The sequence below is a fragment of the Micromys minutus genome (genome assembly GCF_963924665.1).
Source record: "Micromys minutus genome assembly, chromosome: 5".
Classification (NCBI taxonomy): domain Eukaryota; kingdom Metazoa; phylum Chordata; class Mammalia; order Rodentia; family Muridae; genus Micromys; species Micromys minutus.
The window spans coordinates 76922046-76936243 of record NC_137974.1 but is presented as its reverse complement, the minus strand read 5'-3'; the positions used below and the strand labels follow the sequence as shown (position 1 = coordinate 76936243).

Genomic DNA, 14198 nt, shown 5'->3' with positions numbered 1-14198 from the left:
TTTTCTTAATGATTTCTAAGTAGTGTTTATATGGCTAGATCAGGATCGGTCTCCTGTTGATGAGGATTTATGTATAAGGCTGGAGAACATGTTTTCCAAATTTTATTGTGGCCCCTAGTGGGGTTGTTGCTTGCATCTCTGAAACCTGTCTGTCAGAGCTTTCAATTCTGACACACCTGTGAAAAGTTACAGCAACAAAAACATGAAACCATTGTGGACTCTACAGAAAGCACTTTAATGAGTAGGATTGAGGAGACCTGCAAGCTGTCCTCAGAGTTCAAGTGGGATGTTGAACTGTGTTTGGATAGTTGAATATCACCACCACAGTCTGTGGTTGCACACCTCTGAATGGCTCTTCTGCCTCTGGCCACTGCCTAGTTTTTCAGTCATTGAGAAAACTCATTCTTCCAAGAGTTTCCTTTCAGCTGTTTGCAGCATATATTTGTCTGGCTTTTACTCTATACCTTGGAGCTTGTCTTGTGTATCAGCAAGATACTGATACACAGGATACACCAGAGTCTGGTAATTTGCAGTTGCAGTTTACTGAACGTTCCTGGCCCCAGGGAAGACCCTTGTCTCTGCCGTTCCTTCAGGGGCCAGTTAGTCTCTTTGCCCTTGTGGAGCTCTTCCTCAGCTTCAGGTACCTGTCCTCTCATTCCTGTGACCTATTAGTACAGCTCCTGGAAGTAGCTACACATAGCTGTAGGGTACCATCTTCTCTTCCCTTCTTCGTCGTGTAGCTTTATATGTTTGTCCCCTTTTGTTTTAAGAAATTATTTGTGTATGTGTGGAGAGGGGTGTGTGTGCATGCTAAATCCAGTGTCCCTGAAAGGCAGAAGAGTTGGTTGGATCCTCTGGTCTGGAGTTGTGAGTAACCCTATGTGGGTGGAACTGAACTCAGGGCCTCTAGAAGAACAGTATGTGCTCTTAACTGCTGAGCCATTTCTTAGTATCTTCTCATGTCTTCTGTTTAATAATCTGCTTTAGTGTTTAGTGTTTCATTTGTTCTTTGGTGATGGTGTGAGTCAGCCTACCCCCTGACTCACGTCTTTACACTGAGGTGCTTTGCCCAGCTTTCATTCACATTTTGTTGGTTTCTTTAGTTTTGCTGTAATGAGCAGTGTGCTGCTTGCTTGCAGTGAAGTTTCGTGTGTATATGCTTATGTCCCTAAGATTAGACCTTAAATGTAAGGTGAAAAGGGAGATCATAGCAGTTTCTGTCCAGCAAGACAGGACAGGTTCTTGTGTGCTTGTGTGCTCTGCAGAACTTAGCACTGCATATGCATACTTGCACACAGATATATATGATCTAGGTAGAAGAGAGGGGCAAAGTGGCAACAGGGCTCCACCGTGTTCATGACTGGTGGCCCTGACTCTTGCCTGCAGAGTTGACCTGTCTGGCATTGGCCAGATGAACTCAGGCCTTTGGCTTCTCTGTTCCAGGCTACACTCCTGGCACACCTTACAAAGTGTCCTGTTCCCCAACCAGTGGGGCTGTACCACCATACTCCTCCTCTCCCAATCCTTACCAGACGGCTGTGTACCCAGTGAGAAGTGCCTACCCCCAGCAGAGCCCGTATGCCCAGGTATGCTTGGGCATGCCCTACACCTGGGGGAGGGTTGGTTCTATCGTCTCCTACAGCCCTGGGACCCTTTGGCAGTTGTCTCTGTTTTCCCCACAGCAAGGCACGTACTATACACAACCTCTGTATGCAGCACCTCCTCACGTCATTCACCACACCACGGTAGTGCAGCCCAATGGCATGCCAGCAACGGTCTACCCTGCTCCCATCCCTCCTCCTAGAGGCAGCGGGGTCACTATGGGCATGGTTGCTGGGACCACTATGGCCATGTCAGCAGGTGAGTCCTAGTTCTTATGTTCTGTGGCACCCTGAGACCTAAATTGGGGAGAGTCCATGAAGCTTCTGACCTGTGACCTTCAACTCTCATGGCTTCAGTTGTGCAAAAGGACTGCCGAGGCTGCCCTTTCTCTTCTTTTTCTCCTTTCAGGAACAGGAATGAGTCAAGTGGCCTCCCACTGTGGAACTTAACTGAATACCATGACTTGATAGAGAGCTAGGTGGTCATGTGGCAGTGGGAATGAGGAGTGGTCAGGTAGCCCTCATTTGGCTTCTTCGGTGAGCAGCTAAATGGGAGCAGTTCCAGATGGGCTGGCTGTCTCTGCTGGTGAGGTTGCAGTAAAAAGAAAGCTCTAAGAAAGCTGGCTTTGTGTTGATGGGGAGAATAGCAGCTTGTAAAAATCCTATGCCATTTATTGGTTGAATCAGGAGCATGAATTGGGATATACCTCCATGGAAGCTTGGGGTTTGATGGGAGGTCTAAGGATGGGGCCACCTCTTGACCTTTCAATATTTGTAGCTACCTGTAAGCTGTTCCATATAAGGTCACTTGGTTCTCTATGACTGAGATTTAAGGAAGAAAAAAATGAAGCCATCCCTTATACAATCTTTTTCTGGACATCAACATAAGGAAATCATGTCAGCACCATGGGATTGTTGTTAAAGAAAACTAGCATAGACTGCTACTGCTTGCCTGGGGACAGCTCCCACAGGAGGAGTGTGAGCAGCAAGGATTTGCCTCCACCTTGATGAGATGTGGAGGTATGGCTTAACCTCAGAGCCATTGCTGAGTTTACATTCGAATGGAATAGAACTCCCTCATGCGTGTATTCATGGTCTATTTCTCTCTTCCCCTCTTTCTCCTCTCCCTCTAGCATACAACTCACTGTGTTGTGAAACAGGTCTTCAGAACATTGACCCTGCAAATCTAAAACTCCTGTACCCATTAAACAAATAGGCCATTCTCCTTCCCTGAGGTACACATCCGCGATTGAGTGTTCTGTGTCTGACTTTGACAGTGTTGACGTGAGTGGGGACACATTGTTCTTCCTCACTGGCTTTCTCACTTAGAACACTATAATACATGTTCACCTCTCCTGTTTATGTGTCAGAATCTCCTTCCTGTTTAAGGGAAGTAGATTCACTTTTTCGTCTCGAGGAGTTACAAGCATACTGTGGCCACTGACTGCTGTGCCAAGAATACCTTTTAACTCTTTGGAGAATCCGGTTTGAGTTTTTGACCCTTCTGGTTTAAGACCAAGACCATTCCTTCCCTCCCAACCTTCCTCCCAAACACGCACATGAACGCAAGAAGCCAGGTCATGATGTGCTATCAGAGGCCACATGGTGGAGTTCTCTCTAACAGTCACTTTTGTTTCCTTATGAAGTGTGTTTTTCTTCCAGGTACCCTGCTGACTGCTCATTCTCCAACTCCTGTAGCCCCTCACCCAGTCACTGTCCCCACATACCGAGCCCCAGGAACACCCACCTACAGCTATGTGCCCCCACAGTGGTGATTGCCCTGCAAACTAATGTGAGTATTAGTGAAGGACCCTGTTGAGGTGCACTTCTGAGGAAACTTCGAAACTGACCAGATAAAAGCACTGGTCTGGTTTGCTTGTTTGTTGATGTGGTAAAACACGGAGCAAGAGCATCTTGGGGACGAGGAGTTGGCTTGGCTTATAATTACAATCAATTACAGTGCATCATAATGGGAATCTAAACCGGGACTGAACTCATAGGCAGTGAGGACGAGTGCTTACTGGCTTGCTCCCTCCAGCTTGCCCTGAGTGCTCATCTATCTTCCTTGCAGCCTAGGACCACCTGTCCACGACAGCACCCTAGGCCTTACACTATTAATTAGCTATCAAGAAAATGCCCACAGGCCAGGCTGATGGAGGGCAGGTCCTTGATTGAGATTCCCTCTACCTAAGCTCTAAGAGAAAGGAGGTGCCGCCTGCTCTTTACCCTGAACAATGCAGAGCTTTATGTCGTTGTTCTTATTGGGACATCCCAGGAGGGAGGGAGGAGAGCATTGAGTGTTAACTGTTCATCTTGCTGCATCAGAGTGGGCTTGCATCACTTGTGTTTGCTGCAGGGTGTAGGGCTGCAGGCATAATGGGACAGGGGGTCTGTAAGGTAGGTGGGGACCAGGTGCCAAGAGCCCATCTGACTGTCTGTCATTCTTTCCCAGATTTGAGGATGGAGCTGTGCAGTCACTTCATGGAGTACCACAGCTGGTGCTGCAGGCCTTGTGCCTCCAACCAGGACTTTCTTCTTAATGCTCTCGACACTTAGCTAAACATGACTGCGTCCCAGCCCAGCAGGTCCCAGCTCGCTAGTCTCCAGCTAACTCTGTGGGTTGGTTTTAAAGCAAATCCTGTTTTGTGGACTGCCTGGCAAAATTTTTTTAGCTAACTGTAATGATAAAAAGGGAGTATTATTCTATTCTGAATCATATCTAGTTGAATGCATGTTTATAAAAACAAACAAAAACAAAGCTTGCTCAATCTACCTGCAGTGACTGATGCAAAACCCAAAGGACTGGACCGTGTTCTACAGCCTGTGTCACTCACACACCTCTGCCATGTATGCTGAGTCTCAGTTACACTCGGGCAAGGGATGTCCTCACTGAAGCGTCGGGAGTACTAGAGGGGACTCTTGGGGTGCTGGGGTTGCCAGGTATGGACACAGACTTGTAGTTTTCAGCAGCCTGGTTTTTTGGCACTGACTGACTGATCCTAGAGGGAGCCACAGGGACTGGGAGAGGGTGTGAGCCTGCAGCAGCTTCAGACTGCAGCAGCAGGGACCGTGGGGTCTCTCCTTCACTTCAGCTGGAGTGTGCTCTGGGAAGCAGGGATCTACCTGAAGCTTATCAGGAAATGTAGGAGCATGGTGACCAGTCCAGCTGAGGTGAAGAGTGGTCTGTGTGTCAGTAGAGCAGTGTCTGCCATCTGAGTTCCCACTGTATGTCTTGTAGGATGTTTTGTTTATCTGTCGGGACTGTTGGATAAGTTCATTGGAGGGAAGATGTCAAAGAGAAGCAGCCACGTTGAAGCGGTGTTGTCTTTTGCTTTATTTCGCTTAGGGAACCATTTCTTTTTTCCTCTGAGAATAATTGAGTCAGCTAAAAACACAGGCGCTGCTGTGTTCTCCCACAGAGATTTCCGCGGTGTGCTATGAAGAGTGTTGTACATTTAAGACTGGTTACAAGGGAATACGTGTATTTTTAATTTAGTTCCTCATGTTTCTTGTAGAGAAGCAGGGATGTGATTATGTCTAAAGATGTAGAAATAATGTAGCTTGTCGACCTGCCTGCATACATGTGAGCCTCTTCTGCCACTCTTTCTGTAGCTGAAGGCACTCAGTACCAAGCAGATGTGGAAAGGGCCAGGAAGTTCTGAAATGCACTTGCCTGTAAGGCTCTGGGGTGGGAAAGACTTTGAGTGTGTACATAAGAAATCAAGAAGGTTCTTTTTGCCTGAATATGCCCGACTTGAATTCTGAGGGTGTTTTTGTTCAATGTGGATCAAAGGGGCAGGGCATGAGGACCTCTCTGGGGTCTGTTAACTGGGGGGTGTGCTTTTTATCGTGTTTTTTTTTTTTTTCTTTTTCTTTTTTACCCCATTGGATTGCTGGGGCTTTGTTTGGAAGGGGTGCTTGTCTCTGGCAGCTAAGTCAGGGCTTCCATGTTGGTGTGGAGGTCGCCTCAGTCAGTAGCTATCAACTTGGCTAGAAGGTGATCACCTGAATACTGAACTTCCATAATTTTTTTTAGCATTTTTTTAGAAGTTTAGGGAGATTTCTGCATGAATCAGTGTGAACAGAAGATTCCTTATTCCCTGAACATAGAATGTTTATAGATGAGTATGTTTAATTGCCTCATGAGCACTTAAGAGTGAGTGTGTGTATGTGTGAGCGTGCACATGGGGGAGGGTAGCACAAGAAAGCACACACTGCACAGAGATAGAAACATTTGCTGTAGCACATAGCTTACACCTGACTTCCGTGTTGGCATTCCCGTCCCTGTGATGGATGATGTGCAGTGTTGGTAGTGATCCAGGGTTCCCCGGGCTCAGCAGACAGAAGGTGGTTTCCCAGGTGAATAATCACAAATCATTAGAACAAGTGTACCTGTTATTTTCTAATGTGCTTGGAAAGATCTCATACCCACCCTGACTAAACATACCTATGGCCCTGCCTGGAAAGGGTGGAATTGTTCGCCTACAGCAGGAAGTTACTAAGTCTTTGGGCCTGCTTGCAGCTGCGCACAGTGTGTATTTCCATAGGCCCTGAGTTCTCAGGAGAAAGAAGAGGGGTTTCTGCCCTCCTGAGGATCATATCAGCTTCACACAGCTTGTCTGTGTGGAGATTTCTGCCTTGAAGCTGTCAGGTCACCACTATGGAATCTGCTGGTGAAAGATCTTACCAGGTGAAAATCTGGGCACATGGATAGTTGTAAACTATTCCAGGTGGTGACTGTAGAAACATCCAGTTCCAGTAAAATTAAGGAACAGAATTGTGTCAGTATTCTATTACAGGACTGCACAGGTATCCCAAAACATTGAGGAACATTCCAAGAAAGTGTGCTTTTTTATGTGTGTGACATTCCTGACCAGAGTCCATCAGCTGGATGGACAGGCAAGCAGAGAATCTGATGCCTATGAACACTGACATTGTTAAGGATGAATATGGATATATCTATCTATATATATATATATATATATATATAAGTTCATTTTCTGTTGCCTTCCCTGAGGCTAGGAAGCTTTCTTCCTCAGCTGCTGCTTTTTGCAGTTTAAAGTTATGGAGTATCGGAACCTGTAAGCTCCTTGACTCTCAAGAAGTCAGTCCACTATCAGGATTAGGTCAGTTAGGCTACAGGCATGGAAGCAGCCTCTGGAACTGTTGTCTCTTGTGTTGTGGTCTTCATCGGAAGAAGTGTTGAGTGGCTATTGGCCTACCAGTTGCCGTTCTGGGTACCAGCTCTTCAGTGTTCAGATTGGGAGGTCCCTAATTCTGGATAGGTTGTCAAGTGTCCTACCTTTCCTCAGCCATGCACCTGGTGTCTTACTGCATGGGCTCTGCTGTTCCAGTGTGACCAAAGGCTGAAGGAGTAGACTGGATATTTATGGTACAGTAAGAGAAATGTCATTCTTGGGGAGACTGGAGCTCACTGGCTTCTGACTTGGGCCTGTGGTTGGGAGAGGTTGGCAAGCACCAGCCTTAAATATTGGGGCTGCTTCAGATTTTCTCAGTTTTCCTATATTGGAGTACAGTATTACTAACGGGGGCCACCTTCTCTCAGCAGCTGACATCTGTACTTGTGTACCTGGCACTGCCAAATGGCCAGGACCTCCTAGGGTACAGTGGCAGCTCCTGGTCCTTTCTGTGGTGCTTTCTGAGGGCTGTGGAGGGCAGGAGGGCAGCAGAGCGGCCGAGCTCACTCTCCTGTCCAGCACACCTCCTACTCCTGCCCAGTCTGTGTTTGATGGAGTGATGCTGTGCTCTCAGTAGGAACAGGAACATCAGTGTTACCGTTGTAACATCAATTACATCAGTGTCTTAAAGGATTCTTCTCTTCCTTCGTTACCCCTCCCTGTTGTGATGAACAGAAAGTCCGTGGAATAAATTTGACTAGGTTTACGGCACAAGTGGCAACAGCTTTTCTGTCTGGGGACTGCAGTAGCTGTACGTGAGATGTGAGGACCCGAGGCAGTTCCCACGGGAGGGCGGTGTGTGGGTCTGGTGCAGACTGGGCAGTATAATAGACCAGTTAAGTCAGACTGGGGGACTGGCACCCCGCTGGGTTATTGTGGCAGCTGGAGGCCCCAAGGAGCCCGATAGGCTGTGACTGAACAGACTAGGTTCTTCTTCTTTTTTTTTTTTTTTTTTTTTTAGCTTTTGTTTTTAAATACTTTTTTACACTGTTGTTGGTACTTTTTTTATGCTGAATTCAGCATTGTCTTCCAGTGTTAAAGGCATCCCTTGCCTCTTCATGGAACTTATGTCAATAAAAAGAAACGGGCAGACTGTCCCTCCGGAGCAGTTCAATTAGATGTAAATTCATACTCTTTTAATTTTTTATGCAATCTGATGAGTAGATGAGCTCAGATTTAAAATCCTTAAAAGCACGTTTATTGTAACCAGAATTGTTATGTAATTAATACTGCAGTTTTCAATAAAGATTGACTTGTGTTGCATATTCTGATCTTCTCGTGGGAGTTTTGTCAGAGGTGGCGGTCTGACTAGGGGAATGTGTGTTCTGCCCCAGTGAGCTTTGGTGGAAGGTCCTAAATGCTGTAGGAGTATGGGCTCCTACGGCTTTACATAAGCCTCCTGTGTCCCTCAGTTTAGCAAAGGGTGCTGAGACCCAGAAGTACCGAAATAGCTCCTCTGGGAGGTGGAAAGGGAGACTCTGTACATGGCTCCCTGGCCTGCTTTCGTCACCCTACACCACTTCTACCAGAACCCTGCGGCTGTGGCCTAGTGAGCAGCACCTTCGCTCTGCTGAGAGCAGAGGAGAGGCGGGGCGCCAGCCCCAGGAGGGACGACAGCACACAAGAGGAAACTGACACACACACCAACAGCTGACCAGCAGCCAGGTCACTTTTCATTTGTTTCTTTATGAAATTAAATGTGGCTTTTGGATTAGAGAAGATGCAGCGCAAGAGTGACTCCATGCTTCCAAGTCCTGTAGGCGCTGCACCATGTGCAGACCTGGCCATGTGCCCCACTAGGAGGCCGTCCATGCTGGGCCACAGAGTCCAGTCCTTATGGCTTCTCACACTTGCTAGGGTAAGGCAATCTTTCTGTGTCAGTAACAGTTCTCCAGAGTTGGAGAAACAGCATGACCAAAGTCCTATTGAGCAGGGAGTGGGTGTGGGTATGTGTGCGCGCAGCCACCCCAGCTACAGGGAACTGTCACTAACCCGGAACCAGGTTGATACAAAAAACACAGTTGATTGTACGGTTTTGTTCCCAATACACATCACGAGTAAAGAGGGTGTCTGGCAGCCAGCAGTGTCTAAGAGGGACCAGGAGGCTAAGGACACAGCTATGGGTAGAGTTAGGAGTGCAGAATTCCTGGTTCCTGACCTCTCAAGTTGCAAGTGCACTGGGGGCCTGAAGGAACAAAGAGCAGAGGGGCACACGCCTGCTTTGGCAGGTGGCTCATGGCCACACGTCTTGGTTTCCTACCCAAAGGAAACAGGAATGGAGATAAGCTTCCCAAAGAATGTCCAGAGCAGAAGAGCCTGTGTGCACAGCCTGGCCAGAGGTTCTGAGCTGTGGCATGCAGGCTTACCATTGATGGAGGCTCTGTGCAGGCCCAGTGTATAGGCAGAGGCTGGTACCCACACACTAGCCGTGGGGAAGGAGCCAGAGGCAGGGCCCAGACTTCATACAGTGTGACGCTGTGTCTGTTCACTTCCAGTTTGTAAAAACAGGCAGAGGGCCTGATGGTGTAGGCCTCAGAGAGGAAAGGACGGGTCCACAAAGCGTTAGGTTCTCTGATGGGTGCTGGCTCACTTGCGGAAGGGTGTCAGTCGGCTGATGCTGTGCCAGAAGTTAGATGGCTTCCGCCTGGGCTCTGCTAGCACCAACGCCTGCTGCTGGGGCCGGCTGGCAGGCAATGATGGATGCTTGTGGCGGGTCAGGTAGCCTGGCCTGCCGACAGCTGGGCAGGGAGAGAGACACCAGGGGTCAGAAGGGTAGAAGGCAGGGGGGCCCATGTGTGGGTTCTGCTGTAGACCCTCCATTGAGTAGTCACATAGGACTTGCTTCCCAAGGGGTAAACCACAACACATAAGATCCCAAGTTATCGATAGTTCTGGGCCTGGGCTGGCCAGGGCCACCGTTCAAGGCATGGAATGTCTACGGAGAGATGGCTCACTCACAGGCAGCTGTGACACACCTATCAGCAGCCTGGGGAGGCAAGCTCTGTAATTTCTGGTGCCTCCTGGAGGTCAGCAAAGTCAAAAACTCATCTGTGGCCCTTGCCACCTTTGAAAACATGTGCCCATAAAGAGCGGACAGTGGACATCTCCAAGGATGCTGATGACTAGCTGCCACTTTTGTGAGGTCATGGCCAGACCTGCCCAGGGAGTTGAATGGTTCTCCATTTACCTTTAGGCTTCCCCGTGGCCTGCTGCTTGCTGGCGTTCAGCATGGCCTGCTTCCTCTGCAGCTCAGTGATGGAGAAGCCTGGAGGAAGGGCACATATGAGACCCCACCTTGCCTTCTTCAGCTGCTCATGTGCCTTCTTGGAGGGCTTTCTAGTCCAGGTACTATCTATCCTCCTGGCACCCCATTACTATCATGCTTGAGAAAGCCTGGCATGGCAGGGACTTCCTCACCCGCTCAGCCATTCCGTCTCACCAGCCAAGGGAGAGAATGAAGATCCCTAAGCCATTTATCTTGACCCTGTACCCCCTTCCTGCTTCTCTAATATCTAGCTTCTCTTCACTTCTTAGGAGGCTCCCAAACCTAAGCATGAAGCTAGTGGCCAAGGAATGGGAAAGGTTTCTGTAGTACCCACCCCATGTTCTCCAGGGCTCAGTGGGAAGGGGCTCCCCCAGGTCTCAACAGACGGGCACATAGGCTAAGGCACTCCCATCAGACTCAGTCAATGGGGTTGACCGCAGGAATAGCCATTTCTACCAGAGGGGTGTGCTAAGAGGTTTCTGTAACCTCACTTAGCCCTAGGGTGTGCTGTTGTTCTCAAGTTGGCCCTGACCACCTTGTCTGTGGGCCCCAGTGGCTAGGCAAGGCCCAGCAGGGTCTCCCACCTGTCTCCTGGTCCAGCCGCACCTGCTCCCTCTCTCTGGCAAAGGCCTTCAGCCAGCGCTGCTTCTGTTCTGGTTTCCTGGCACACAGCAAGTGGCTGTCCCCCGTGGTACCACAGTACAGACGGAAGGCATTCTTGACGCTCACATGGAGGTCTCGGTCCTTCCCGTCTTCCACATCCACCACCTTCAGGTCATCCATGTCCAGCCGGCCCTTGTAGTATAGCACGTCCCGGCGGAGCAGATCCTGCCAGATGCTGTCCTGAGCCCCGGCTGCTACGCAGCCTGCCCGACTACCTGGTCATGTCCAGGATCCATGCCTACCTCCCCTCCAAGCCACTGACTGACAGGACAGTCTAATCTTTTGAGGCGCACATGGTCTGGTGGACAGAAAGCCTTAGAAACTAAATTGGCAGTGGTCCATATGGCGTGGGAGAGAGCAGAGAGAACAAGGAAGGCTTCGTGCATGGGGCCATTGTGCCATAGTTTGAGAGAAGCAGAAGCCAGCAGTAAGGAGGCCAGAGAAATGAGACAAGCAAAAGCTTGCAGAGGGAGACATGATCTGAGGAGCAGGCAGGGACCAGGTCAGGATGGGGTGGGGGGAGTGGGGGCGTAGTATTCTCAACAGCACATCGTTCAAACAGCTACCCTCAGTGTCCTAAGAGCCTGCCTGTGGCTCTCTGAGACATGGAATGGCCAAGGGCAGAGTCTGACAAGCTCTTTGCCTCTAGACAAGAGCTCCAGCCCTTAACTGACTGGTGCGGCAAGGCAGGGTGGTTCAGATACCTTTTTACAGTAGATGAGCTGGCGGTCAAAGAGAAAAAACATTCTCTGCTGACTCCTGGCTTGAGGCTGTGTGACACGGGTCAGCTCCCCCGAGTGGATGAGTTCCGAGCTCCTGACTAGGAGATCTTCCCCCTGAGTGAACCCCAAGGAGAGCCATGAGGTAAGTGCGCCCAACCTTAGGCTCTACTTCCCTCCTGTTGGTGAGTGGGTGTCTTCATGCTGCCTGAATTGAGCGACGTAGGACAAGGTAAAAGGAATACTCTTAAAGCTCTCAGGCAGCACTGCAAGTGTGGATGTGGGAAGAGAGAAAGGTAGGTTTGACCCACTCCTGTTGGGGACTTCAGTGTAGCGCTGGCCTTCTGTGGCTGCCGAGCACTGGGAATTTGATGTCACTGTGAGGTGCACAGTGATTTCAAAGAGTATGAACCAATGTCAAAAATGGTCATTGGTTACATTTGAATGATCTTTTGAGTTAAATAAAATACTAAAAGAGTTCATTTTACTTTTTCATTTTGCGTGCTGTGTTGTGTGTCCACGTGTTTACACATGTGCTCATATGTAAGAGCACGGGGCGTGGGGGGAACAGGGCAACACGGGGGAACAGGTCAACATTGGAGCAGTCAACATCGGGTGTTTTAATGACTTTCCACCTTAAAAAAAAACTTTTATTTATTTATTTATTGTGGGGAGGGGTGTTTGCACACACAAGTGTATGGAACACAGAGGACCCCTTGCAGAATCCTCCCTTTCCACCAAATGGGTCCTGGAGACTGGCATGAGTTTCGACAGCTTTGGTGGCAAGTACCTTCACCGGCTAAGCCATCTCACCAAGCCATCTCTACCTTATTTGTTGAGACAAGGTCCTTTCACTGAACTCATGAAATCAGTTAGGCTGGGTGGCCAGAAAGTCTCAGGAAATCTTCCCTACCATCTAAGACTGAGAGACAAGTGTGTCACCACGCCTTTTTAATGTGGGTGCTGGGAATCTGGATTCAAGTCCTCTCGCTCTGTAAGCAGAGGAAGGAGGCGTTTTACCACCTAGGACCCAACCCCACTCTTTTCCTTTTGGGAAATGGCTGCTAGAAGTATAGGCTTCTGAGCATGGCCCACACTGTCTTTTAAATGCTTTAGAGACAAATGAGGCTTTGGCAGGAACTTGCCTCTGCAGCTAGATACATTTAGTACCCGAAACTGGCCCTCGGGAGCTGTTGGCAGCCATCCATTTGGGGATGACTGTGCTTTCCAGTCCTTGGCCAGGCATGGACTTAGAACCAGGCTGCAGCACTGTTCAGCTCCCCCTACCCAAGGGTTAGGACTCTACTTGTCCTTCTCTGCCTCTTATTCTGGCTTTATGTTCTCATCCCGACGGCTGGCACAGCACTCCACAGATCCATCTGGGTAGGGGTAGAGGTGGCGGAGGGCTGTGTGCAGAGTCCTCCCACATCCTGCCTTTAAGGAGCAGGGTTGTGTAGTCATCAGTTTTACTTGTTGCCTTAGAAGGCAAGCCTGGCAGATACATGGGGATGAGCAACCCAGAAAAGGTGAACATCCAGGAGTAGTCCCACCACGGGCTCTAAACTCGACTGCTGAAAGTTCCAGAAGTTACCTAAACCTTAGCGGTCCAGCCTGTCCCGGGGGCAGAGAAACAGACCAGCGTGTCTTAGAAACAGTTCCTTGGGTTAGGGCTGTCCCTAGGTTGGTGGTGGTTGGAAGGTGCATGGTAGTGCACATAGGAAGGACACCATTATGTCCCAATGTGGTGGTGCCACCAGAGGCCCAGTGCAAGAGTGCAGTGGGACCCTGCGTCTCTCCCCTTCTGAGCAGTTTTCAAGCAAAGACCCCACAGGATTTTCTGGGCGCCGGGGCCCTCACCTCCCAGTCCTCTATGGAGCTCTGCCACTGAGCAATCTTGTCGATGTTTTCAAGCCTTCGTTTCCGTTCATTGATGAGCTGGGCCACATTCTTCATGGCATGCAAGGCAGCCTCAACATTCTTAAAGTCCCTGGGGCAGAACAGACAGAAGAAGGGTGCAGCAAGCTGGACAGCAGTGTAGCGTCCCCAGAGGCCATTGCACATGAAGTTACCCTTAGTGACAGCCTCACCCCTCAAGTACAATAGCCTGTCTCTCCTGCATAACTTCCTTGATGTATATCTTCCCCTGTTCCAGTATAGCTCAAGGTCTTGCTTTACCCTAAGCTGTTTCCTACAGCAGCGCCCAACAGTTCTGCAAATGGTACCCACAGCTGCAAATATTCTAATTTGCTGACTGATGGCATGCAGTCCTGGGCAGCTCCTCTCCCCACCTCGTGCCCTCTACCTGTGCTGGGGGTGCGTGTACTTGAGCAGCTCGGCCAGCTGGAGGGGATACTTGCAGATCTTCTGCACTGGGGTCAGCAGAAAGCCGTCCAGCGAGATGTCAATCATCCTCTGCAGCAGCCGGCAGGCCTCGAAGAAGTACACGTACTTGCTGAGCTTGGTGAGGCGGGAGAGCTCCACACAGGCATTGGGGTGGTTGTTGCAGTACTCGGAATAGATCTGGAAGTCTGCTTGCTGGGGGCACAACTGGAGGTCAGGATGGCTGTCTCCTGTGTCCCCAGGCAACGGGCCACAGCCATAAGGTGAGAGGGTGAGGAGCTTCCACGTTCTGTACAGTTTCTAACTACTTTGCTGGGTACACACTATGAAGTCATTCCAGTGATGGAAAAAAAAATCTGTGATATATCTGCCTATCCTTGGAGCCATGCTGAGCTTTCTTGGTAGGGCTTCT

At 49.5% G+C, this 14198-nt stretch overlaps 2 protein-coding genes across 4 annotated transcripts in view; one reads left to right on the top strand and one right to left on the bottom strand.

Moving 5' to 3' along the window:
• FAM168B (family with sequence similarity 168 member B) overlaps nucleotides 1-8027 on the top strand; it is a 30379-nt gene extending 22352 nt beyond the window's left edge. For both annotated transcript variants that reach the window (XM_080917334.1, XM_080917333.1), the window contains 4 exons: nucleotides 1444-1586; nucleotides 1683-1860; nucleotides 3264-3393; nucleotides 4054-8027. In XM_080917334.1, the coding sequence (XP_080773460.1) occupies nucleotides 1444-1586; nucleotides 1683-1860; nucleotides 3264-3376 (434 nt within the window). In that variant the 3' untranslated portion in view covers nucleotides 3377-3393; nucleotides 4054-8027. The remainder of the gene's footprint in view (nucleotides 1-1443; nucleotides 1587-1682; nucleotides 1861-3263; nucleotides 3394-4053) is intronic.
• Nucleotides 8028-9385: 1358 nt separating this feature from the next.
• ARHGEF4 (Rho guanine nucleotide exchange factor 4) overlaps nucleotides 9386-14198 on the bottom strand; it is a gene marked incomplete at both ends in the record, with an annotated part of 140639 nt that continues 135826 nt past the window's right edge. For both annotated transcript variants that reach the window (XM_080917521.1, XM_080917522.1), the window contains 6 exons: nucleotides 9386-9537; nucleotides 9987-10064; nucleotides 10649-10892; nucleotides 11432-11563; nucleotides 13304-13433; nucleotides 13749-13981. In XM_080917521.1, coding sequence (XP_080773647.1) covers nucleotides 9386-9537; nucleotides 9987-10064; nucleotides 10649-10892; nucleotides 11432-11563; nucleotides 13304-13433; nucleotides 13749-13981 — 969 coding nt within the window. The remainder of the gene's footprint in view (nucleotides 9538-9986; nucleotides 10065-10648; nucleotides 10893-11431; nucleotides 11564-13303; nucleotides 13434-13748; nucleotides 13982-14198) is intronic.